General features: G+C 49.3%; 1 protein-coding gene across 1 annotated transcript in view; it reads left to right on the top strand.

Annotated features, from left to right (window-relative positions):
- The window catches only part of LOC104306375 (gamma-aminobutyric acid type A receptor subunit epsilon), a 39,206-nt gene extending 18,341 nt beyond the window's left edge, over positions 1-20,865 (top strand). The window contains exons 4-9 of the mRNA XM_054169425.1: positions 10,163-10,383; positions 11,708-11,790; positions 13,164-13,301; positions 15,551-15,703; positions 18,524-18,726; positions 19,787-20,865. Of these exons, the coding sequence (XP_054025400.1) occupies positions 10,163-10,383; positions 11,708-11,790; positions 13,164-13,301; positions 15,551-15,703; positions 18,524-18,726; positions 19,787-20,080 (1,092 nt within the window). The 3' untranslated portion in view covers positions 20,081-20,865. The remainder of the gene's footprint in view (positions 1-10,162; positions 10,384-11,707; positions 11,791-13,163; positions 13,302-15,550; positions 15,704-18,523; positions 18,727-19,786) is intronic.
- The last annotated feature ends 6,304 nt before the right edge of the window (positions 20,866-27,169 follow it).

Genomic DNA, 27,169 nt, shown 5'->3' with positions numbered 1-27,169 from the left:
CATCCTTTTCACTGCTTCCCAAAGATGTCCTGAAGCCATCTAGGTCCGCTAGGGAAGGTAGAATAGTTGAGTTTTAATGGAGGCATCTGCAGCAGGCTGGGTCTCTATTAGAACTGTTGGGAGCTGGAAAAAGAGGACTGAGAATAACATCCCCCAGTTTCTGAGGAAAGGCTTTTGCAGCCACTAAGTGCCATAGGAAGTGATCAACTCAGAGCAGTAGAGCTCTGCAGGTCCTGCTTGCCCAGTGGCTGATGTCTTGCCTTCCAAATGATCACCACACTTGGCCTGAGGATGTATTCCTCAAAGGAGTATCAGCTGGCCTGGTGTCCCTTCTGTAACTGCAGCTCAGCGTGCTTTGCCCTTTGAATACCCAACAGGGGAGACAGAAAGAAATTGTTCTCTCTCTGTAACCTGATTCATTTCCCCCAGCTGCTTTTCCTCAGCCTGGTGCTCCCTTGAAATTTCATTAGGGCTGGGCTGTGATTTTCTGGTAGTTTGAAAAGAAGAATTGTGAAAGGGAAAACAAAACAAAGCAGGGAGAAGGAGCTAAATCAAGGAACTGGCAGAGCAGAGAGAGAAAGCTGGCAAGCACAACAAGGGGGCATGACAGACAACATGAAACAAGTTTTCTGGGAAGGGTGAGTGGAGGAGAGTACACTGTCCCCTCCTCCTCCATCTGAGGCCAGAAGAAACCAGTGTCAGGAGGGAGGATTTCTGCAGAGGGCACAAAACCATTCTGCCCCTCTTGTGAAAGCAGAACTTTCTCTGATTTTTTTAATGTACTTTTTTCCTCCTCCCTGAGAAAAAGGATTAAAAAGGGATTTTGCACAGGCAAACAGTGCTTTTGCTCCTGGCCAGCACAGGTATTTCCATACAACAGATGGCATCCCAGGGGCATGCCTGCACTGTGCTTTCTCAGACCTGTTTTGGTGGGAGGAGGACGGAGGAGCATCGAGGTTTGAGATGTTGAGGGTCTCAGCTGTCACCCTGGCTTGCTAATACTTGGAGAGCTCAACCACACTGCTCACCTAGGGCCATGTTCTTTGTGATGCTTTGTACTGTGTGGTGGGTCGGATTGGTTGATGGGTTGGACGCGATGATCTTGAAGGTGTCTTCCAACCTGGTTTATTCTATGTATTCTATGACTCTGTTGGCCCACTGCAGCCCACTGTTGGCCCACTGCAGCCCACTGTTGGCCCACTGTTGGCCCACTGCAGCCCACTGTTGGCCCACTGCAGCCTGTGATTCATCTGCCACATGCAGCGCAGCTTCCATGGCCGCTTCTCCAGCACCACTTCTGGGCTCCACTGCCTTCACCTGAGGGCTTTTTCCCTGCTGCCACAACAGGATGCAGCTCTCACTCCTGCTTCTCCATCCTTGGGAGGAGATAGTGAGGCTGCAGTGCCCAGCTCCCAAGCTGAGCAGGAGCCTGCAGGGAAGCTGGTGGGACTCCAGCAGCGCAGGACCATGAGCTTTGTAAGGACAGAGAGATGGAGCAAGGAGCACGTCAGAGCTGGAGGAACAGATCATGTTCCCAGGCAACAGCAGATTTGCACATGTCTCCATGGGGACAAGCTGACCACCTCAGATACCCTTCCCCAGGACTGTTTAGGACTGGACACCTTGGATTGTAGGATCTCCTACGTGCTTTTTCCTGGTCCAGGGGAGCTGCAGCAGCTGCTCTTCCAGTCCTGGGCAGTGTCAGACTGCCCATCCCAGCCTGCTTCATTTTGATCACAGTGGGTGGCATGGGAATGGGGAGTACAATTAAAGAAATTCCTGCTTCTCCTCTGAATCTTGCCAAGCTGTCCTGGAGGAGCTATCTTGGGGAGTTAATTGTATGCAGAGAAAAGGTTTATCTTCTAGCCCTTTCAAAGGAAATTTCTTTTTGTCTCATCAAACACCCCATGAGCTTAACGGACTGATAAACAAAAGCACCTGCCTGAAGTGCTAAATATTCTCTTCCAGTTATTCTACGTGCTGCTCTCTTCACCTCTTCTCTCCCCCCATTTGCTTTCTTCTTCTGGCACAAAGTTGCTTCAAGCCAGACATCATGGGGAGCATTTAAGCATTTAGCAGTAAGGTTTGACATGCAAACAAGACTTTGGACAAATGTGGCTTTGCTCTGCAAGCAGCCCAGAGATCAAGGTAACTGAGCTGCATTCTTGTTTGCATGAGACTTTCCACCCAGGCCATGTCCTGTCCTTAGAGTGGTGAAGAACACAACTAGAAGGAGGCAGCTCCTTCCCTGTGGTGTTTTTCATACCACTTCATCAAAGTGTTCAGTGTCTTCCCCTTTAATTACTTCTTTTCCAGCTGCATAGAGCATTCTGTGTCCGTGCCTCTGCCTTTTCAGTAATAACCTCACCAGGGACAGTGCAGACAGACTGTGCTTCTATAAACCAGAGTCTGGCTGATGTCATGTCTCAACTCAAGGACTTTCCATGATACTTTGGGTGATGACTGTTGATCAGATGCTAAAACACACACATCTAGGTCATGTGCCCCTGGGGTTCACAGTGAGAGCCTCCAGGCACCAGGCTATGATCCCATGCAGGCACCAGAGCAATCAGCAGCCATCTGGGGGTTGGATGTGAGGAGGTAACATCGCTGAAGGGCAGGAAGGGAACAGCTCAGAGGAATGGGTCTGGAGAAACAGCCTGGGGTGGTTGGTTGTCATGTATATAAAAGCCTGCCTCTTAGATGTCCCTGCCTGCATGTGCATGGGAGCAGGTGTAAGCAGAGGTGTGTGGGAACGGTCAGGTAGCAGGCTCAGAAGCCACCACTTGGTTTTGAGAGCCCTGTCCAGTTCCTGTCTGCAGTGGTTCCAAGGATGAGCGAGCCATGACTGGAGAGTTTGCAATCAGCAGAGCAGCATGTGCAGCATGTCTTGTTAGAAGGCTCCTGGCACAGGCACAGGGCATGGTGATAGGTTTTAGCAGCAAGTTGGTATTATAAAAAGAACTTTGTCTCAACTGAGATTCCCTAGGCAGAGGCAAAAGGCATTCAGACAAGGGCAGTGCTACTGGTGTTGCTGCAGAAGTGAAACAGATGGGAAGTTCAGTGTGTCACCTTGAAAACACAGATCATCAGCTCTGCTCCCTTTGTCCTTGTGAGCTCCCCCAGCCATCGTGTCCAGATAGCTCTCTAGGGTTGGACGTGGAGAGGAGGACTTTGGAAGCATAATGATAGTCAGGTTCTTATCCTTTTGCTCTTTCTGCTGGGGTGACAAAACTCAAGCAGAACAGGGGCACAGAGGCATCCACAAGCATGTGTGTGTCTCTCAGTAGTAATGGGAGAACTGAGAGAAGCCTGAAGCTGCCCAGCTGGCCACTAAAGTGGTCAGTGTCAGGCATGAGCTGTTAGTCCAGGTCCTCTCTGCTTGCTGCCTTTGGAGAGTGTTTGCACCTCTCATGCTAGAAGCACATTCCTGCCCACCAGTTGTGAGGACAAGTTGTGCCTCAGATGTGAAGACCATTCTAAAATAAGGTTATTTTATTTAGTTTGTTTATTTAGTCTGGAGAGTGCCTGCAGACTTTCTGCTCTTACTGAGCATGTCCCCTGGAACGTGGAGCTGGCTGCTGGGAGCAGTCCAGGCTTTGTAAGAGATGCTTGCAGGCTCAGAGGGGATACTTGGGAGACATGGAGAGGAAAATGCTCACCCCTGAAGAGATGTGAGGGTTTAGAATTGCTGAATGCAGTTCTGTCTGAAGGCAGGGTGCTTGGGCTGAAGATAGACACAAGAGGAGAGGTTTTGTGGGTCACCTTCAGCTGCCCAGAGCAACCTACCACCAGCCCTTGAAAGAAATCCATCCCATTTCTGGGTCTCCTCCTGAGGTTTTCTTGACTTGCAGCACCCCAGAGAGTTTTCCCTTGATATTTAACCGTGCCTAGCTCTGGAGCTGACAGCTTGCAGCCATCAGATTCACCTCAGCCCACATGATATGCTGGCCATGCTTCTCAGAAAGAAGTCTGCATTACTGTACTGCAGCAAGGGACTTGCTGGGAGGTGCAGAGGGAAGTGGACTCTATGAATAAAAACAAATATCAGAAGAATGAGCTCTGGAAGAAGATTGCCTAGGCTATTGATCACTCAGCCCCACTGCTATTTGGATTCTTCCAAACTGTCTCTTCAGCAGAGGCAAAGGGAGGAACCTATTTCCAGGCCTGTGCCTCCTTTATTTGGAGGTTTTCTTGTTGGTGTTGAATGTAGGAGAAGTTGCAGGAAAACACCTTTAAATCCTTAATGTTCAGGAAGACATCTAAGCCATCCTCATCTCATAGCTTAGTTTCTCTCTTTGGCATTTGTCAGAAAGCTGAGCTCTTAGATAACACTAAGAAGCTCATAGATGGAGAGAGAGGGACCACAGAGTACCAACTCCCCTGTATCCCCCTAATTGCATCCTTGGCTGAACTGCACACACACAAACTTGCTTTAAGCCCTTTGAAAAGGATCTTCTGGCAGTGCACAGCTGTGCTTATTTTGTGTATAAGGTAATCTGAAAATACAAACTGCTACTCTCAAGTTGTGTCAGGCTAAGCCTGTGAGTTGAAGCTGCTAGCCTGAAACTGGGTAGCCCTAACTCGTATCTGCTCTGAACCCAAGCATGGAGGTTAGTCTGGAGTAGAGCTCCTGGGGCCAAATCCAACTGGAAATATGGGCTGATTCCCCATGTGTGTGCACATACACACAGAGGTGAGAGAGTAGGCACAAGGATGAGCTAACTTGGGCCAGGTTGGATGCCCTTGCTATGCCAGGACATCAGGATGGGGAGCAGGGGCGTGCTCCAGGGACATGAAGGTTGGGGCAGAGTGGCTGGGGCTGGGATAACCAGAAGAGCAAGTCTTAGGGTATCACACAGTGAGAAGAGTGGCGAGCTCCCAGCTCTCCTGGGCTGGGGACAGGTTGGTTTCTGAACCTGTTTATTTGCTTTCAGATTGAAAATGTAGGGGGCTATTTGAAGTTATCCTTCAATTACTTATGGAAATTCCCTAGCTTTCCATGCAAACTATGCTGTTAAAAATGAAAGGGTTTGAGAGTTCTCTTAGATTAACCCCAGCCATCAACTAAGCACCATGCAGCCACTCGTTTATCCCAGTGAGATGAGGAGGAGAATCGGGGGGGGGGGGGGGGGGGGGGGAGGAAAGTAACACTTGTGAGATGAAACAAAACCAGCTTAATAACTAAAATAAAACACTGTAGTAATAATAATTAATATAGAAAGCAAAGAGGGAAATAAAACACAATAAAAGATAAATGAGGCACAATGCAGTTAGTTGCTCACCACCCACTGACTGATGCCTGAGGCAACTGCTCAGTTGATACACTGAGCGTGATGTTCTGTGTTGTGGAGCATCCCTTGGGCTAATTTGGATCTGCTGTCTTGGCTGTGCCCCCTCCCAGCTCCTCCTGCACCTGCTGGCTGGCAGAGCACAGGAAACTGAAAGGTTCTTCACTTAGGCTCTAAGAGCTACTTAGCAACAACCAAAAAACATCAGTGTGTGACCAGCGCTGTCCTCACACCGAGTCCAAACCACAGCACTGCACCACCTCCAAAGGGAGCAAATTAACTCTAGCCCAGCTTTTTATTGTTATTGTTATTATTATATTCACTGATTTATTATTATTATCCTATATTATAAGCCCAGCAAGTCTTCATGCCCTCATGCTCCATCCTAGTGGAAACCAGGACAGCAGCACAGTAAAATCTTTTAATTGTTGCTTTATGTTTTTCTTCCAAGAGGAATGATTCTTGTCAGCTCTGTGTTCTGGGCTCCTCAGTTTAGGAAGGATGTTCACTTGTTGGAAGGTGTCCAGAGAAGGGCAACAAAGCTGGGGAGGGGCTTGGAACACAAGCCCTATGAGGAAAGGCTGAGGGAGCTGGGGTTGCTTAGCCTGGAGAAGAGGAGACTCAGGGGTGACCTTATTGCTCTATATAACTACCTTAAGGGGGGTTGTAGACAGGCAGAGGTTGGTCTCTTCTCCCAGGCAACCAGTACCAGAACAAGAGGACACAGTCTCAGGCTGCACCAGGAGAGGTTTAGGCTGGAGGTTAGGAGGAAGTTTTACACAGAGAGAGTGATTGGAATGGGCTGCCTGGGGAGGTGGTGGAGTCACCATCACTGGAGGTGTTCAGGAGGAGACTTTATAGGGTGCTTGGTGCCATGGTTTAGTTGATTAGGTGGTGTTGGATGCTAGGTTGGACACAATGATCTCAAAGGTCTCTTCCAACCTGGTTTATTCTATTCTATTCCATTCTATTCTATTCCATTCTATTCTATTTGTTGCCACAAATGGTCATTTCCAGGCCTGGGGTTTGTTTCACTAAATGTTTTCAGATTTTCTGGAACTGGGTTTCCACCAACATCTGTAGTGCCCCCACAAGGGAAGTGAGGGCTGCTCGGTGACGTGCGGCAGTGCCAGGTGGTGATGGTGACCGAGGGCCCGTGGGGGCACGTTGAAAGGCTGAGCTGGACACAGGCCCATCTAGCTAGCAGCTGTGACACTGCAGGGCACTCCTCAGCACTGGCTAAACTCAGACATGTGGGCAGTACTTAGAGCAGGCAGTCTCCAGTGTTTGCCTCCCAGGTAGTTTGGTTTGTTATTTCCCGGCTGAAGCCTGATGCCATATTGTGTTCATGCCAACATGTGTGTGCTTCCCTAGGTGTGATCCACATGGTGTGACCTAGCTGCTAGAGCAATTCCTCTTCCTCTGCTAGCTCCTTCTGTTAAGAGCACTAAAAAAGCCCATTCTTTTGCAGAGAAGCTAACCACCTCCATGTGCTGCCTAGCAGATGGTACAGTAATGTCAGAGGCATATTTCACAATAACCTTTTTCCACATGGAGAAATTGAGGTATTGGGAAGTGTTTTTCTAAAGCTTGGGAATGAATCAGGCAGAGAGAAACTGCAGTGGTGCAGGAGTTCAGGAAGCAGCACTGCCCTAATTTTTAGGCTGAGCTCATCCTGCCAAACTTCAGTAATTCAGCTTTGATTGGCCTGAACTCTTCTAAGGTCAGTAAGAGTGTGAGGCATTTCCAGAAGACAACTGAGACTGCTTCAACAAGAGGGCACAGTCTCAAACTGTGCCAGGGGAGGTTTAGGCTGGATGTTAGGAAGAAGTTCTTCACAGAAGAAGAGATTGGCCATTGGGATGTGCTGCCCAGGGAGGTGGTGGAGTCACCATCCCTGGAGGTGTTTAGGAAGAGACTGGATGGGGCACTTGGTGCCTTGGTTTAGTTGATTAGATGGTGTTGGGTGATTGATTGGACTTGATGATCTCAGAGGTCTTTTCCAACCTGGTTAATTCTATTCTATATTGGGATCTCCTTCAAGAATTGCCTACCCCTCTCCAGTGACTCTGTAGAAGGTGTTTTGACTATGAGTTCTATTTTTATCACCTTGGTCAGATGCCTGCAGCTAAGTGGGATCTGATTAATGCTCAGAGAAAGATCTGAGCACTGTCCCACATCTGACCGGTGTAGAGCTGCAGTCGTGCAAGGTTCCTCAGCATCAACACCAACCTCACCTGAGGAGAGAAGTCCTCAGAAACTGTTGTGCTAAGCTGGCTAAGGGAGAAAATCAGCGGGGGGAATAGAGCTCCCAAAGGCTGGAGCATTTTTGTGTAGATGTTCTTGCCTCAGATAATTCTGAATGAAAACACATTTGTAAATGCCAGCATTTCCCAATGAGTTCCCCACCCAAAGGCAAGGGAACCAGCTCAGCGAGTAAGTTCTTCTTCGTGAATAGCTCTGCTAATAATAGCCACTGAAATTAGATCAAACCACAGGACAGTGACAATAACAGCTCAGATATTTCAGAAGAGCTCAGTGACTCGTGCACTGCACCTTTTGCAAAGGCTGCCTGTGAACAGCACAGTTGGAGCTCTTTAATGCTGATCCCTTCTGAAAGCCTGAGCTCGACAACAAATACTAAATCCCTGGGACAGCTGACCCTCCACTCTCTCGAAAAGTTAGCAATGGTCATCCCAGGCCTGAATGCTGAACTTTACAGCAGGACATCTAACCTGAGCAGCCAGCAAAGGAGTGAGATCTCACAAGTGATTCCAGTTAGGAGTCAGGAAGTGATAGTGACATCTAACCTGGGTTTCTCAGTGCGGTTTTGATTGCTTTCTCCTCCCAGGGAAACCACTTAGGAGGAGCAGTGTAGAGTCATACTGGCTGAGGCAGGGGTTTGCACAGGGAGGGGAGAATATGTCACCTGTTGTGTCATTTTGGCCCCAACAGCTGTCAAGGAAAGCAAAAATGACCCCAAGCAGGATAAAGTCAGCCCTCCCCATATCCCTTGTCTCCTTGGGTTGCCATTGTCACATCTCGTACCTGCTGGGCCAGTGCTCCTTTGCCCACCTGTGGGCTCTGTGTCACCGTTTCACAACCTGGTCCATGCGTTCATCACCACGTGGCCTGTGTCCAAGCAGTGCCCGGTGTGATCCAGATGCTGGAAGGGGCTCTTCCCATCTCCTGGTTTTGGGCAGTGGCCATGCTTGTGCACTGGGCTTTGAGGGCTGCTGCTGGGCTGTGTGATTCACCTCTGTCTTGAAGGAGCTGCAGAGGCAATGGCATCAATCTGAACATGCTGCATCTGTCCCCATTTACAGAGACGTTGCAGCCTCCTCCCTGTCATCTTTGCTCATCCTTCTGCCTAACCGGGGTGAAGGATCAGCCCAGAGACTGACTTGACCGCTCCATGGCAAATGCTCTTTCCCTATGATCTCATTCCTATGCAAAGGACATTTTTGGTACCAATCACTCATCACTGGTTGGCTGACAGTGGAGCAAGGGCGAGGAAAATGAAGCAGGGAGTCGTGTGCTGCCCTGCTCTGCCTGCCCCCGGCGGGACATGCTGTCCAAGGAAGCATGCCAAGAGTGCTGCATCTATTTTAACAGCATGGCTTGGGAAGTCAGCTCTGAACCGGCAGCAAGGGCAGCAGAGGGAGGGTGTGCTGCAGTCATAAAAATTCCACCAAGATAAATCAATAGAGAGGGGAGGAGAATGAGAGGGAGAGATGGCAAAGTCAGACATTGTTCTTCTCTGCCCAGAGGAGAGAGGGAGAGACGAAGCCTCCATGATCATGGGGGTTTAACAGGAGTAAAAGAGAGTAAAGTCCAAGTGTGAGAGGAGCTGTCAGGAGCAGGTGACAGCCTCTAGTATGGGCTGGTGGAACTGTATCTGGGGGTCTGGTTCAGGCAGCCACTGAGTACCAGACACGCTCCTGCATGGCACTAATTAGCACCTTCACAGGCAAGCCGAAGAAGAGTGTAAGGAGCAAATTGTCTTGCAGCAGCAAGCAGCAGAATGGTGGGCTAATGATGTGGCCTGGCAGTCCAATCCAGAAAGCAGATGCCTCCCAGAAATGCTAGTTATGGGAGAATTAGGACACCTTCTCTCCCACCAAAACTGAAGGTCTTCATTACAATGAAAACTGTCTTCTATCTGCAAAAGCCTCACAATTTTGGACTGGTTGCACCAAGATCTGGGGTCACAGCAGCTCCTGCCCCAGCTTCCTTTTCTAACCTTCAGCAAGGGCTCTCTGCTCAAGAGCCCACAGTGCCCCAGCTTTTCATGTAAATTGTTTTCAGGGTAAGTCCTGCAGCGTGGGATGGCTTCTCACTGGGTTCATGCACAGCACTACTCTTGCTGCACATACAGTTGAGATGTATGAAGCACTGGCTGTATCCTGATAAATAACAGATAGAGCTGTCTGCTTGCCTTCTCTGGTAAGCTGCTGAGCAGCTTCTCCTGTCTGTGTTGGAAAGGTGTAGCTGAACTTCGGACTGGATTCAGCCAGTGTCCAACACTACCCCTTCATGCCTGTGCTTAAAAGGAATGCTTGGCTCAAGTTGTCTATCAGGAGGAAGCTCGAGCCATTGTTCGCACGGTTTTGACTTTCCAGGCATGGATCAGGCCAAACATGCTATGGCTCAGCCTTCCAGTCTTTAGCTCTTCCTAAGTGTACCATGGATGTCCTGACCCTGAGCTAGAGAGGAGCCTGGAAAGCTGCCAGTGGTCACCAACACCTGCTGCCAGATATAAAAAGCAAACATTCTGGCTGTGGCCCCAAAATGGTGGGCTGCAGGGTAGAGGATGGGGCTGTGCTTGGCCTGAAGCCCTCTCAGCCAGCTGTGTTCTTTCTCTCTCACAGGAGTACACAATTGACATCTTCTTTGCTCAGACGTGGTATGACCGGCGCCTTCGTTTCAACAGCACCCTGAAGGCCCTCACGCTGAACACCAACATGGTGAGCCGCATCTGGATCCCAGATACCTTTTTTAGGAACTCCAAGCGGGCTGATTCCCACTGGATAACCACTCCCAACCAGCTCCTCCGCATCTGGAATGATGGAAAAGTGCTCTACACGCTCAGGTACATCCAGCAGGCGCTGTAGCTGGCTGCTGAGGTGAGGGAACAAGGAGCTGGTCAAAGCAGAGGAGGTTTACGGGTGGCCCGCAGCAGAGTAGTCGAGATGTCTCCCGGTGCTGGTGGGACTACACGTGCAGTACTGGTTGCAGAATGGGTTTCCTCTTCCCAGGGTGAAAGCTTTTTTCCCAGTGTGGTGGTCTGAGCCTTAACTAGGATTTAGGAGCTCAGATGGGGGCCGAAGCTGAGAATTCCTCCCCCGCCCTCCCCCCTCCTCCTTTCCCAATTGAGAGGAAAAGAAAAGAAAGGGAAGGAGCAAATCTACCAAGAAATAATTTGGAGTCGGTTTGGAAGTAGAGAGGTAAAAGTTTTCTTTAAACAATATATTTAGATAGATATAACAATAACAGGAAGGGTTCACAAGGGTAAGGAACAAGGATGGATGGGGAAAAATATGTATACTAAACCAATCCTTTCAATAGGCATGGATGTAGCAGGGAGCAGGAGAAGGCCTAACCATGTGGCAGAGAATCAGGAAGCAAGCAGCAGTCCTCTTGTCCAGGCAAGGCAGAAGCCAAAGAGAGAGAAAATGGCTGCAGTCTCTTCCTTTTTATAAGCTTGCTGGACAGGGAGGGGGAGTGGAAGAGACTGACTCAGTTCCCCAGGGGGAAAACACCCTCCAGGGAGAGCAAGGCTCTCACAAGTCCCCTGCCCTGCTTTCAGGATGGGCATAGCCCATCACATCCAAAAATCAAACAGTTTCTCCTTACCACAGACTCACAGAATGATAGACTGGTTCAGATTGGAAGGAACCTTCAAAGGTCATCTCTTCCCCTGCATGCTCCACTAGGTCAGGTTGCTCAGAGTCTTGTCGAGCCTGACCTTGAATATCTTCAGGGATGGAGATGCCTCCCTGGGCAACCTGTTCCAGTGGTCCACCATCCTCATGGTATATCTAGTAGTCAAACCTAACCCAAAAGTTCATGGGCTCAGTTTCGGAGACTTCCTTCTGGGAGGGAGCATTTGGCTTTAGTTCTCATAAATTCTGGATCTCAGAAATGAATTGGAAAATCTCACTAAACAACAACCAAAGGAAAAAAAGCTTTGAGAATGTGAAAATTAGATGGGTTTTCTCACTTCACAAATACCCAAACAGATGTGCTTGGTTTTGCTGCTGGTTTGAAATGCTCCTGCAGACAGAGTGATCCTCAGGACATGAGTGTTTGTCTCAAGGAAGCGAGGATCCCCCCCGTCACCTGGCGGTGCTGGAATCAAACCGCCTTCCCCCAGCACAAGATCTCAGTCTCCCCTCTCTCTCTTCGTCTCCCAGGCTGACAATTGAGGCTGAATGTCTGCTCCAGCTGCAGAATTTCCCCATGGACACTCACTCCTGCCCTTTGGTTTTTTCCAGCTGTGAGTATATGTATTTTTAAAATGGTTTTGGCAGGCAAGTAGCAAAACCTTAGTAGAGCAAAGCTCTTCTGGAGAGATCATCCTCCCTTTTAGCTACATTTTTCACCCAATCTCTAGGACTATCTTCCTGGGCCATTACTCATCATGCTCTGAAGCATCCTCCCACTACTGGACTAGCAGAGGCCTTCAGGGAGAGATTCACAGCACCTCTGAGTTTCTCCTTAATTGTTGGAGGTGATTATTTCACTGACTTTCTGGTCACTCTAGACAGAATATATCCCTCTAGCTGGCAGAAATGGTATCTGTCCTGCCTTCAATCTTCTCCCTTCTGTTCTCTGAGGGGGACAGCTTGGCTTTCCAGATCTCAGACCAAAGACAGGCCCAAGGCTAGAAGAGGGATACCCAGACCTCCCCCCTCAGTCCCCACTCGTTCATTCTCATCAGCAAAGAGGGCTGCAGCTTTTGGCACATCTCCACTGGTAATTTTGCAGGGAGCCTTTCTGCACCAAAAGATTCCTGTCCTCATGCGTTGGTTGGAAATCTCATTTAGTCATCTCAGCTCCAGTTCACATCTCCTGCTTCTCCTGCCACTGAAGAGATGCAGATCACTTGGCTCTGAGGTGCTTTAGAGGGAGGCAGCATGCTGGGGAGATACCATCCCCTCATCTCCCACCATCTCTCGTTCTTTGCTAATTAACAGTACATGCCATGCATGCTTGATAATTAGAAATACACTTCTAGCTGCCAAGCTCTTGCTCCTTTCCTCCTCTGAGGAACTCCTGTAGATGTTGAGGTTTTTGCTTCACAGTAGGCTTGATTCTTTGTCAAGTAAGCCAGAACCAGGAGAAGCTGTTCTCCAAGCCTGCAGGAGGCAGGAAAATGCACCCCTTTCCTTCCATACATAGATCAGTTCCCAGGGCAAGAGGTACAGAGACAGAGCAGCCACAGCCAAGCTACCTCTCTTGCTGGCAGATTTGTATTCCTTGGTGTCCTCATGCCAGGGAAGGTTGTCATATGCAGCAGCAAAGGCCTCATCCTGCCCCAGCAAGCCAAAACCCTGAAGGATTTCAGCTTGAGGGAGTCCTCTTACACCAATCCAAGTCTCATTCCCACCAGTGCAATTCTTAGGAAGTCTCTATTTGTGGCATTGCTTTTCCCAGCCCTAGTGTTTGAAGCACCCACAAGGGGAGATGCTGTTCCTGCTGCCATTGCAGGCAAGGATGCCTCAGGGAGGCTAAATAAAAGGCACCAGAAGCAGCTGCCTGAGAGCACCCTGCTTACAAAGCTGGCAGAGCGAGAGGCCAGTCAGGGTGGTGCATGAGGTGGAGGCACAAGATGTACTCTCTCATTGATGTCCTTGCCCCTTTTCCCAGACGGCTACCCGAGGGAGGAGATTGTCTATCGCTGGAGGCGCTACTCCATCGAGGTCTCCGACCAGCGCACCTGGAGGCTCTATCAGTTTGACTTCACAGGGCTGAGGAACACCTCAGAAGTTCTCAGGACTGGGGCAGGTGAGGCAAAGGGAGACAGTCCACAGAAATGCCAGTGGGATGGAGACCTCCTGGGAGGCAAAGGACACAACACAGCTGCACAGTGCGGGGAGAAGGAAGGTCACAAGAGTGCAGTTAGGAAAACATAAGAATGAAGGGATGGATCCTTGCTAGATGAAGCAGAAGTGATGGAGATGAAGGGTGAATGGAAGATGTAGCAGGGGGAGCCCCTAACCATTGACATCTGTTAACTAATAGGTGGCAACGCTGATGTGAATGAAGCTATCCCTGACTGAAGTCAGGAGGGAGAGGAGATGCAGCTCAGCTCCCCTCTTGCAGCAGTGTGTGCATTCCCTGGGTGATGCTTGTCATTGGAACAGGGAGCAGGAAATCAGAACTTCCAGGTTCTGTAAAGTCCTGCAAAGTGTGGGGCTGATGAGCACTTGAATTATGCTTTAAGAGACAGGAACAAGGCTGCATGTGTGAAGAAACCACAGAATAGAGGCCCTTCAGCTCCTCCTCCTAATAATAGCTCACATCCCCTTTCTTTCCCACAGACAGCTGAGAAAAGCCTCTTTGAATTCCTGCAGGTTGGATGAGCTTGTATTTTTAAGCCCTCTGAAGAGGCAAGGTCAGATAGTACTCCTCTCCCTCTGCAGAAAGCTGCTGCTGCCAACTCTAGCAGGCAGCCTCTAATGGGGGTAGGAAGGCAGCGCAAACCCAGGCAAGAATTGGTGCAGTGAAAGTGCCTGGAATGCACCAGTGGCTGTCTGATGTTTGTAATTCTCTTTTTGGGTAATTGCTTGCAAGCTCCATCTTAATGCTAGAGCTGTCAGGTGGCTTTCTTCCAGTACTCACTAGGAGCCTCTGAAAAAGAGGAAGAGCCTGAGCTTCAAGCTGCCAAATGAGAAATTAGGATGTACAGTGCCACATGCCTTTTCCAAGAGCAGAGCCAGAGTCTCAATGGAAGTGATTGAAGGACACCTCCTTTGTCACAGCCCAGGTAGTTAGCAAGCCAGGCCATGTAGCCTGTTACAGCTCAATAGCTTCTGTGCAAAAGAAATCCTTGCAGCAGTCAGCTGCAGTCAGATGAATACTCTCTTGCTTGCAAGAAGATCGCGTACAGAGGAGATCACATCTGCTCCTTAGCAACATCAGGGAAGGAAAAAACCCAACAGCATCACTGTATGCAAGGGTACAAACATCAATAGAGAATCATAGAATGGTTGGGGTTGGAAGGGACCTCCAAAGATCAGCTAGTCCAGCCCCACTGCAGTCAGCAGGAACATCCTCTGAGCAGGTTGCTCAGAGCCCTGTTGAGCCTGACCTTGAATATCTCCAGGGATGGGTCCTCAGCTACCTCCCTGGGCAACCTGCTCCAGTGTTCCACTAATGCATCCTAGCGGCCACATAAGCAGCCAGATGGATAGCCAGTTGGACAACCACAAAATCAGCTCTGAAACTGGTCACAAAGACATTAAGTCAGAAAGCTACAGAGCCAACTGGGTAGCCACAGAGTCCATTAGCCACAAAATCATCAAGCCAACCATGACATCAATACGACACCCAGCCTACATAGCCAGCCACACAATCTGGGCAGCCACAATGCCAGCCATAAAACCAACCAGCCAGGCTCTTAAAACAACAACAAAAGATCATCAGAGACACTCCAAATTCTGAACTGTGCTGGTTTGGGTGTTTTAGGAAGCCATGTGTGATTCTTGAGTCCTGTGGCCAGTTCTGGGCCCCTCAGTTAAGGAAAGATGTTGAGATGATGGAAGGTGTCCAGAGAAGGGCAACAAAGCTGGGGAGGGGTCTGGAGCACAGCCCTGTGAGGAGAGGCTGAGGGAGCTGGGGTTGCTTAGCCTGGAGAAGAGGAGGCTCAGGGGAGACCTTACTGCTCTCTACAACTACCTGAAGGGAGGTTGTAGCCAGGTGGGGGTTGGTCTCTTCTCCCAGGCAACCAGCACCAGAACAAGAGGACACAGTCTCAAGCTGTGCCAGGGGAGGTTTAGGCTGGATGTTAGGAAGAAGTTCTTCCCAGAAAGAGAGATTGGCCAATGGAATGTGCTGCCCAGGGAGGTGGTGGAGTCACCATCACTGGAGGTGTTTAGGAAGAGACTGGATGGGGCTCTTGGTGCCATGGTTTAGTTGATTAGATGGTGTTGGGTGATAGGTTGGACTCAATGATCTCAAAGGTCTCTTCCAACCAGGTTAATTCTATTCTTATTCTATGCTATTCTATTCCAATGTCTCTTGTTCCTTCCTAGGGGAGTACATGGTGATGACAGTTTCCTTTGACCTAAGCAGACGTATGGGTTATTTTGCCATCCAGACCTACATTCCCTGCATCCTGACTGTTGTTCTTTCCTGGGTTTCCTTCTGGATCAAGAGAGACTCTACACCAGCCAGGACATCTCTGGGTAAGAGAGATGTTGCATGTCTGATGCTTGTTGAACCAGTGCTAGCAGCCTGGCAGTGCTGGAGTACAGAATCTCCTAAAGCACTTTGCCATTTTCAGGCATTATGCAGGGTGACCTCATTCCCATTGATGAAGATGTGCAGGGCAGTGTTGGGAGGATGGAGCCAGACTCTTCTCAGTGATGTGCAATGATAGGACAAGGGGCAGTGGGTGCAAGCTGGAGCAGAGGAGGTTCCTTATGAACATATGGAAAGACTTTTTCACTGTGAGGGTGACAGAGCCCTGGAGCAGGCTGCCCAGAGAGGCTGTGGAGTCTCCTTCACTGGAGGCATTCAAAACCTGCCTGGATGCATTCCTGTGTGACCTACTCCAGGTGATCCTGCTCTGGCAGCGGGGTTGGACTGGATAACCTCTGAAGGTCCCTTCCAACCTCTAATGTTCTGTGATTCTGTGATTAATGGAAGCTATTCCATTTCTCCATCTTTCTGACACTATCCTGAAGCACAACTGAATCTTGAGCTGTGCTGGCCTGGGCTACTGGAGTATTTCAGGATAACACAACACTCTCATACCTTGATCTGAGACCTGGATACACATCCTCTTCCAAGCTGACAGTGTGATACTCTCTAGCACAGGAAGGAGGAGGGAAGGGGTAAGCTGTGGCATTGAAACACTGAAGGCTGTAGGTTAATGAGCAAAGTTGCTCAGCTGCATCCATAGAGTCTCAAGCTCCAGCAGTATGTGGAAGCTCTGTAGGAACAGCCTTTCTCTTTTGGTCACACCACAGGAGAGTCCAGGATGTGGCAACATCTCTGTCTATTGTTAAGATTTGCTCAGCAACCTGCAGTGGTTCTTTGAGGTGGAAAGAAAGTTTGTTGATTGAACTCTGCTCTGATAGGCACTCCAGAGGTCTTTACAAATCTTTAATGCAATTTGGCTGCATCTGCATTTTGCAGCAACCTCAGCTTCACAGCACTGTCCTTCCCCTCAGCCTTGCTGACTTTCCACTTAATTGGAGGTAGCATTTCCAGCCTTGCCTGCAGGCCTCTTGGGGAGGGAGAGGCAAGGGGCCAGCAGCATCAGGAAGGGCCATTCAGAGCCTATCCATTCTGACCATCTTTCCCCACCTCCCTCTCAATGCAAATTTATCTGGTTTCCATGGACAGAGCAGGAGGAGGAGTGGCATGTCATTTCCAGTGGAGGTGAGGGTGCACCATAGTCAGTGGCTGGGAAAGGAATGAACAGCAAGAGGCAAAATGTTCTGCACAGCTGACACCACTATGGTGGCTGTCTCAAAAAACAAAGCCAAATTTCCCCTCCCTGTGGGAAGGGACCTCAGCACACCAAGGGTGATGTACTCGCTCTACAGCTCCTGTTGTACTCAATCCAGATGATTCCCAGCACATTTTGAGGCCACCAGCCTACAGCAGAGAGATGTCAACTGGAGCAGTTCCATTGGCATTTCAGATATGTAGGAAACATATCCCATCTGCTTATTGCTAGGGGGTTGGGCTAGATGACCTTTAAAGGTCCCCTCCAGCTCAAACTATTTTATGCTTCTGTGATGAGCTTTGCATTGGGCTGAATTGATCCTGGGAGTAAATGTTCAAAGACAATAGGAGAACAAGAAGGTTTGCCTGGAATGCCTTTGCTTTCCAGCTCTGATTCACATCAGACAGAAATAGCAGTCCTGTGTCATCTGAGACATTGCCATGCTTATTGCTGACTCAGCTGGACTTTGCCAACTGATTCCCAGCTCACCCATTGCCTGCCCAAAGCCAACCGTTGTCTCTTAGCATGTCCTTCCTTTGAACTCTCCTCCCCTCATGTGAGCAGTTGCTCCTGTGCACAGCTTTAAGCAGAGTCCAGATTCCCTGCTCCTTTATAGAATCACAGAATTGTTTTGGCTGGAAAAGACCTTGAAGATCATCAAGTCCAGCCATTTTCTACCTCTGCCAAGTCTGGTACTAAACCATGTCCCTCAGCAGCACATCTTTGAGTCTTTTAAATACCTCCAGGGACAGGGATTCACCCACCTCCCTGAGGAGCCTGTCCCAGTGTTTGAGAACCCTTTCAGTGAAGAACCTTCTTCTAACATCCAATCTAAACCTCCCCTGGTGCAATTTGAGGCCATTTCCTCTCATCTGTATTGGTGGCCTGCATAACATCTGGGTTTGGAACAGCTTTTTTTTTTCCATACCACTTGTCAGAGGGCACCTCAAGACCAGAATCTGGCTGAGCAGATCAAAAATGGGAACAGACAGCCAGAGGAATTGAGACTCTTGAATGTGTCCAGAGAAGGGCAACGAGGCTGGGGAGAGGCCTCGAGCACAGCCCTGTGAGGAGAGGCTGAGGGAGCTGGGGTTGCTTAGCCTGGAGAAGAGGAGGCTCAGGGGAGACCTCATTGCTCTCTACAACTACCTGAAGGGAGGTTGTAGCCAGGTGGGGGTTGGTCTCTTCTCCCAGGCAAGCAGCACCAGAACAAGAGGACACAGTCTCAAGCTGTGCCAGGGGAAGTTTAGACTCAAGGTGAGGAGAAAGTTCTTCCCAGAGAGAGTTGTTAGCCATGGGAATGTGCTGCCCAGGGAGGTGGTGAAGTCACCATCCCTGGAGGTGTTCAAGAGGGGACTGGACGTGGCACTTGGTGCCATGGTTTAGTAGCCATGAGGTGCTGGGTGACAGGTTGGACTTGATGACCTTTGAGGTCTTTTCCAACCTTATTGATTCTATGATTCTGTGAGTCTATATTTTAAGGACTGGATGCATGCAGCAGACAGAAGTGCTCCTCTTCATTACTTAAATCACTCCTTCTCTCTCTTAGGTATCACAACTGTGCTAACAATGACCACCTTGAGTACCATCTCCCGCAAGCACCTTCCCCGTGTCTCCTATATCACAGCCATGGACCTCTTTGTCTCTGTGTGCTTCATCTTCGTCTTTGCAGCTCTCATGGAGTATGCTACACTCAACTACCTGGTGGGAAACAAGAAACCACTTGAGCACAACAACAGGAAAGCCAGGCTGGTAGGTAAAGGGGTCACCAGAGCTGGATGCTGTTAGAACTCCAAGCTAATTAGAAATAGCCCACTTGAGTCTGCACTGGAAAGTGCTGACATGGTTAAGTGCCTGACCATGAGGTCTTCAGACCACTCTGTGTGCAGACCACTCAAAGCACCTGGAAGGTGAGACTCAACCAGAAAAAGCAGCTGAGACTCCCCTAAAACAAGGAGGTGTCTGTCAGAGCCAGGCACCCTGTGCTGTCCTCAGAATTGCTGGAGACTTGATCAGTACAGTTTAGGATGACTGCCGTGACCGTGTCCATTTTAAGGCAGGGTGATCCACATCCAGGTTCTTCCACCTGTACCAGTTTGAACTCTGTGGATTACAAAGGCATCACAGGTTACAGAGATGCAGGAATATATACTCTCTTTTGTCATCTGTCCATCAGAAGACCACCTGAGTGTGGGGATAATGAAACCCAAGTGGTCATCATCCTCTTGAGATCTGCCCAAGCTCATGTCAGGTAATTCCAACACATATCTGAAGCAGGCTTCTGAACTGGGACAGAACTAACCCCCAAAAAGACAGATCTCTTCTGTCCCAGCCTCATGTATCTGCACAGATGGAGAGAGCTTCCATGAGGCTGATGGTAGGCTGCTTCTACCTGGACCAAGAGGTTATGAGTCACACATAGCCTTTCCCCAGCTTTTCTCCAGCGATTGAAAGCAATCAGAAGGCACACCTGGAATGTGTGCTGCATCTTCAGAGACAGCTGAGCACAGGGGAATGAGAGACAAGGTTAGCACACCTGACACCAAACAGATGCTGTCAGTGGCAGACATGGGGAATCAGAGCAATTAGATCTTTGCTGACTAAGGCTATGCCCTAGGCTGCCAGGGAGGAATCTCACAGTCCCTACACGATGCCAAAATGGTGACTTACAACCAAGTGCAGAGAAGGAGGGATGACTTCATTGACCTGCACCTGTGCTGGGAACTGATCTATTACAAATTGGATTGGTTTTGGTGTCTAGAACAAGTTTTGTTGCCTTTTCCTTCCCTTTAATCCACCTTTTTCATTACAGCCTCCAGCTGGTGCACAGGTGATGCCATCCTATACCACCATCAACATCAACAACATCATGCACTGGCCCCCAGAGATAGAGGAGGATGAGGATGAAGATCCTGGCTCCCCTTGCCTGGAAGGAAAGGAATGTGAGAGGTTCTTCTGCTGCATCGAGGACTGTCAGACAGGAATGTGGCGGGAGGGGAGAGTCCGCATTCACATCTCCCGCCTGGACTCCTACTCTCGCGTCTTCTTCCCCACCGCCTTCCTGCTCTTCAACATTGTCTACTGGATTGCCTATCTCTATCTCTAGCCACTCTGCATCCTCATCTGGAATGGACTGGAGCCCAGCCAGATGGACTTCTCAAGGAGCGTAGAGAACAGCATCCCTTCGGTTGTAGTGAGTTGTCGGTCGGGACGATGGAACCTGGCGATTCCCTCTGCCTGCTCTCTCAGCTCCTCCCAGAAGAACCAGACAGCTTTTTTTTTTTTAAGCCTTCTAACATGACTTTTTAGAAAATCTCCCCTTCCCAAACAACTCCCCTGCCCAGCACCACCAGCCTTTGACTCCTTGTAAGATTCCCCCCGAACCATCCTGTTCCCATCTCAGCCGTTAGGGATTTTGTCGGAACCAAAAACCTTCCTGAGTTTTCATCTTCCCACCCAGGCCTGCTCTGAAATTCCAGGGGAAGCGATGGCAAATTAAGTTTTCTTGCATAATTGTTAAGACTGTCAAGGAAATAAAGTAGATTTTACTGGCTACAATGTTTTCAACCTGCCCAGAAAGCTGACAGTGGCACTGAGGAGGATGGAGTGGCTGCAAGCCTCCAGCAGCTCCCCATGGAATGTGTGGAGCGTTCTTCCTGGAGCGCTCCGCTTGCACCAAGTGGTACCCAAAGCATCAGCCCATTAGAGGCATTGCTGATTCCCATCAGGTGGTGGTAAAAAGTACTTCACAAGTCTGAAGGGCCCATCCTCTCTTACTGCAGCAGGCTCTTCAGGGACCTGGGGGTACTGGTCAATAGTCGGCTGAACAGGAGCCAGCAGTGTGCCCAGGTGGCCAAGAAGGCCAATGGCATCCTGGCCTGGATCAGGAACAGTGTGGCCAGCAGGAGCAGGGAGGTCATTGTGCCCTGTGCTCAGCACTGATTAGGCCACACCTTGAGTCCTGTGTCCAGTTCTGGGCCCCTCAGTTTAGGAAAGATGTTGAGGTGCTGGAAGGTGTCCAGAGAAGGGCAACAAAGCTGGGGAGGGGTTTGGAGCACAGCCCTGTGAGGAGAGGCTGAGGGAGCTGGGGTTGCTTAGCCTGGAGGAGAGGAAGCTCAGGGCAGACCTTCTTGCTGTCTACAACTACCTGAAGGGAGGTTGTAGCCAGGTGGGGGTTGGCCTCTTCTCCCAGGCAAGCAGCACCAAAACAAGAGGACACAGTCTCAAGCTGCGCCAGGGGAGGTTTGGGCTGGATGTTAGGAAGAAGTTCTTTGCAGAAAAAGAGATTGGCCATTGGATGTGCTGCCCAGGGAGGTGGTGGAGTCACCATCCCTGGAGGTGTTTAGAAAGACTGGATGGGGTGCTTGGTGCCATGGTTTAGTTGATTAGATGGTGTTGGGTGATAGGTTGGACTCGATGATCTCAAAGGTCTTTTCCAACCTGGTTAGTTCTATTCTGTTTTTCTATTCAGGGCCCAGGCTGCCATTATGCTTTGTGATCAGGAGCTTGAGCAGGCTATGCAGCTTATGTTGGGCATAGCCAAAAAATGGGAAAAGTCCAGAAGCAATCTCATGAGCCTGTTGTGAGGTAGCTTTCTTTGGCCTGCCTTCTGTGAGCTGGGCCCTATTGTACCATGCATCACAGCAGGGCAGTGCTCTCCTTCACTATGACACCTGCTGAAACCATCAGATCTGTGCTCAGGAGAGGTGCTAACCTGAGAAAGGGGTACCAGAAAAGGGAACATGATCATCTACATGATCAGGAATACAGTCACCTGCATCTACCAGTGGTGGGGAGAGAGTATTCCTGCAGCTCAGATGTGTTTCCTTACACCTTTTCTGCATAATTCCATGAAAGTTCAGATTTCACTAAACCCATGTGACACCTCCCAGTTGCTACCAATACTTGGCCCTTTGCTTCCTCCAAGTCAGGAAATGAAGCAAGTCATCCTTGGTAGATTTCAGGAAGGTCAGGCAGTGAGATGGTTCCTTAAGGTCCATCTTCAAGGGCTAGAGAAATGGAAAATACAAGCTCAGCTTGGAAGAAACTGCGTCACATAGAAGAGGAAACTCAGGCCCATAAGGCAGAGTGTTAGGTCCTGCACTTAAGTTGGGGCAGTCCTAGATATCAGTCCAGGTTGGGGGATGATTGAGAGCAGCCCTGTAGAGAAGGACTTGGGGTTGCTGGTGGATGAGAAGCTGGACATGAGCCAGCCGTGCACTTGCAGCCCAGAGTGCAAATGGCATCCTGCATCAAAAGAAGCCTGGCCAGCAGGCTGAGGGAGGTGATTCTGCCACATTGCTCTGGAAGGACCTCCCCTGGAGTACTGCATACAACTCTGGAGCCCTCAATACAGGAAAGGCATGAACCTGAGGGAGCAGGTCCAGAGCAGGTCCATGAAAATGATCAGGGGGCCGGAACACCTCTGCTATGAGGACAGGCTGAGGGAGCTGGGATTGTTCAGCCTGGAGAAGGCTCCAGGGAGATCTATTAGCAGGCTTCCAGTACCTGAAAGGGGCTACAAGAAGGCTGCAGAGGGACTGTTTGCAAAGGCCTGCAGTGATTGGGTGAGGGGCAATGGTTTGAAATTAGAGAAGAGTAGATTTAGATTGGATGTTAGGAACAAGTTCTTTATCCTGAGGGTGCTGGAACAGGTTGCCCAGGGAGATAATGGAGGCCCTGTCCCTGGAGGTATTCAAAGTCAGGCTTGACAAGGTTCTGAGCAACCTGATCTAGTGGAGGATGTCCCTGCTGACTGCAGGGGAGTTGGACAAGATGACCTTTGGAGGTCTCTTCCAACCCAAACGATTCTATGTGTAAATCACCTTCCTCCCCATTTATTCCAGCTGCTGACGTGGTACACAGCATGATTGAGAAAAGCTGTGTGCCATGAGTAGTTACTTGCTGTGTAAATTACACATACACACAAAATCTTTCCAAACCAGCATGTTTTAGAAACAATTAGCACTTAAAAGGCTTGTCAGGAGAAGAAAGCCAGCATGGCTGCAGCGATAAAGGAACGAGTAGCTCACAGGACAGCTAATGGGGGCAGGAGGTTTTCCATATTCTTCAAGAGCAATTTGATCTGGTTTAAAGACAGATTTTGACACTGTTAAATCTGATCTGAGTAATGAAATGTCATATTTAATTCATTCACAAGCACAGCCTTACCTTGGTTTCAGAGGAACAGCTCGAGCGCCTAATTAAGGATACAATAGTACAACACTCAGCTAAGTATAACCTAATGGGGTCAGACCAGCATAGCTCTGGAAGGGAAATTATGCCTGTCTAACCTGTTACAGTTCTTCTTTAAAAATACCAAGTAAGAGATAAAGGTTACCCAGAAGCATAATTTACTTAGCTGCTCCGACAGCTTCTGAAAGGATGGAAAGAAATTATGGCGGGTGGTTCTCACCGAGGAAATTGATGTAGCAAAAGAATTATTAAGGAGGTTCTAATTAAAGGAAATTAACTGAGGAGAGGGGAAGAAAGAATTGGTAAGGAGGCTCTAATTAGAGGAAATTAATGTTTTAGAGAGAAAGACACAGAGAGGGAGAAGTCTAAGAAAAGAAATCAAAACAACTTCCAGACAAGGAGAGCTGCCGGGTGACAGTGCCGACTCCCAGCCAAGCCCGCTGATGTGCTGCTCCTGATAGCAAAGCACTGTTAGATGTAGCTGCAGAAACATTTGCTATCACTCAACCACACACCAGCAGGGAGCTGGATTAAACAGGGTCCTGTGATCTCTGTGGGGAGGCGAAAGGAAAGAGCATCCCGGACTGGAACTGGCTCACACAGCAGCGTCTGAGTGAAGCATCTCTTCACGTGTCAGAAGGCAGCTCCTAGCGTGTGTGTGTGGGCAGGGGCGCCCTGGTAGCAAGCCAGGGCCCATGCTGAATGTGCTCATTAACAGTGCAGTGGTATGAAAGGTGTGCAGGCAATGCAGGCTGCAGCAAACACAGGCAGCAAAGTGGGAAAGGGGAGCATCTGAGAGAGGGGTGGTGGGGGGCCAAGATTTGACACCCGTGTCTGAGGAGTCCAAACAGCTGCAGTTCCCTGCAGCTTTGAAGCATTTGGGAGCAAATGGAACCATCATCACCTTCTCCTGCCTCATCCAGCTGCTGGTTGGGGCTGCCTCTGGGATCTTCTGCTGGCAGGGGGTGGACACGGATGACCATCACGGGGACTGATCTACAGACCTCAGCCCTGAGAGCAACAACATGTTGAAATCAGACCTTTTACAGAATCAGCCAGGAGAGAAGTAGGAACTTGGGCAAAGCAGACTTGAAAGATTATAAGATTTCACCAAAAAATGACAAAGCCAACACACACCTAGGCAATTTAACCAATGATGGAGGATTTGACAGATGAAAATAGCCTAGCGTGGGCTGAAGCTCAAGGAAACTGATTACTAAGGCTGGGGAAGGAGGAGGGAGGGGGCTTTTTGGCTTAGGGAAATCTATGCCCATCATAAATAGCTCAATAAATAAAGGCATGCATGAATTCAATCATGTTTTTAAGTCTCTACAGTATCTCAAATAAAAAAGGAAAGCTAAGAAAAGCCAGAAAGAAAAAGCCACCATTTTTGTTTGGAATTACTTTGCAAAGTGCCAGTTTCCTAAATGGAAGGGTTTCTCTGCCATCAGCAGGGAATCCAGGGCACAGAGACCTCCAGTAGCCTTGTGAGGATCTGCTCACCAAGGCAGTGAGAGTCAAGCCCCAGTGGTCCCCTCCAAGACCAGCATGAAGCATTTGCCTTTCCCTGCGTGCTGTAGTCTCTGCCATCACACTGGAGCGAGTTGTGGCACCGCAGCGTCTCTCGGCCCAGGACAGCACCCAGGGGCCATAGCCCATGAACACAGGGCTAAGCACTGCCATGCCAGGCAGGAGGCATGGGGACACCTGGGAGGCTGCACTGCTTCCTCCTCTCTCAGAGGTTTGGACTTTGCCACTCAGAAACTTTGTGGTGGAGCCGCATCAAAGGCCACTGGGCTTCCTTCTCCTCCTCCCTCCCCTTCCCAAGGATGAACAAGTTACCTTCTCACCCTCTGTCAGACAGCTGCTACATGAGAAGGTTCCTTGCTGTTGGCACAAGGCTGCCTGATGTTGGCTGTCACAGTTGATCCTGTAGCAGAAGCATCCTGAGTTAGTGAAGGTGGCAGTGACCGTGGTCATTTCCACCTCCTGCTGGACAATCATTTCCACGACTTCCAGGATGAAGTGGATAATGAGCTCATCTGCCACACCTGCCTTTGGGCTCTGCTCCAAACTGTGGACATCTCCTGTGGCCATGTGTACTGTTTCAGATGCCAGGAAGGAGTACAACTTTTGTCCTGGGGACTGGGAGAAGTTCTCTTTCCAGCAGCGTCGCAAGGCCCAGCCTCGAGTACAAAACCTGTTGGAGAAGATGATGGCCTTCTGTCCTTTCAAGGCAGAGTGTCAGCAGGAAATGCACTAATGTCAACTAGAAGCTCACCTGCAGAACAGGTGTCCTGGTTTCAAGAAATACCAATCTGAACTACAGTGGAAAAAGAGAATCCCATTTCCAAAGGAACATCTCCCCATTAGGGTGGAGACAAACACACCCAAGAATCCAGAGGTACCAAGCAGAAAGCTCTACAGCTGCTGTGCTGTCACTGGGGAATGCAAAGCTGGTTAACCCAGCTTTTGAGGAGGCTGAAGACCTCCCTCAGAGACTCAGTCTTATGGCTGAAATGGAACATGTCCAGAGAAGGGCAACAAAGCTGAGGAGGGGTTTGGAGCACAGCCCTGTGAGGAGAGGCTGAGGGATCTGGGCTTGCTTAGCCTGCAGAAAAGGAGGCTCAGGGGAGACCTTATTGCTGTCTACAACTACCTGAAGGGAGGTGCTGCACCAGGGGAGGTTTAGGCTGAATGCTAGGAAGAAGTTCTTCCCAGAAAGAGAGATTGGCCATGGGAATGTGCTGCCAGGGAGGTGGTGGAGTCACCATCACTGGAGGTGTTTAGGAAGAGACTGGATGGGGCACTTGGTGCCATGGTTTAGTTGATTAGATGGTGTTGGGTGATAGGTTGGACTCGATGATTTCAAAGGTCTCTTCCAACCTGGTTAATTCAATTCAATTCAATTCAATTCTATTCTATTCTATTCTATTCTATTCTATTCTATTCTATTCTATTCTATTCTAAGTAAACAACAGCTGAAAGTCACTAAGAAGACCTGGAGGAAGAATTGAAGATGAGAATAGGTGGAGATAAAGATGCTCTATTAGGAAATGCTGTTGTTAGGAAAGTCTTGCAGGATTCTGTCATTGCTGCAGCTGGAAAAATAGCACCTGGGGACCATATTCTTGAGGTGTCAACATGAGCAGTGTGACTCACTGCCGAGCTGTCTCCTTTCTGCACCGCTTCGGGCCAGGGCCTGTCCTCTTTAATACCTTTATCAATGATCTGGACAAAAGGATCTAGTGCATGCTCAGTAAATTTGCAGGAGATGCCAAACAAGGCAAAAGAGAGTAGAAAGTCTCTACAGAAGGATCTGGACAGGATGGATCAATGGGCTAAGGCCATTCAATAAGGTTAAGTGCCAGGTCCTGCGCTTGGATCACAACAACCCCATGCAGGTGTGGGGAAAGCAGCCTGGTGGAAAAGGACTTGGGAGTGTTGGCTAAGAGCTGGCTGAATATAAGCTGGTAGTGTGCCCAGGTGAACAAGAAGGCCAACAGCATCCTGGCTTGTATCAGCAATAATGTGGCCAACAGGACTAGGGTAGTGATTGTCCCCCTGTACTCAGCACTGGGGAGGCTGCACCTCAAATACTGTGTTCAAGTTGTGGACCCCTCACTACAAGAGACATTGAGGTCTTAGGGTGTATCCAAAGAAGGATAACAAAGCTGGCAAAGGGTCTAGAGGGCAAGTCTTATGAGGAGTGACTGAGTGAGCTGGGTTTGTTTAGTAGGGAGAAGAGGATGCTGAGGGGAGACCTCATTGCTCTCAACAACTACCTCAAGGGAGGTTGTAGTGAGGTGGGTGTTGATATCTTCTCCCAAACAACAAGAGATAGGACATGAGGAAATGGCCTCAAGTTGTGCCAGGAAAGGTTTAAATTGGACATGAGGAACCATTTCTTCATCAAAAAGGTTGTCAAGCCCTGGAACAGGCTGCCCAGGGAAGCAGCTGAGTCACCATCCCTGAAAGTATTTGAAAGCTGTGTAGACGT

This window comes from Dryobates pubescens, chromosome 18 (assembly GCF_014839835.1).
Source record: "Dryobates pubescens isolate bDryPub1 chromosome 18, bDryPub1.pri, whole genome shotgun sequence".
Taxonomy (NCBI): Eukaryota; Metazoa; Chordata; class Aves; order Piciformes; family Picidae; genus Dryobates; species Dryobates pubescens.
This window is presented reverse-complemented; position numbering and strand designations above follow the sequence as displayed.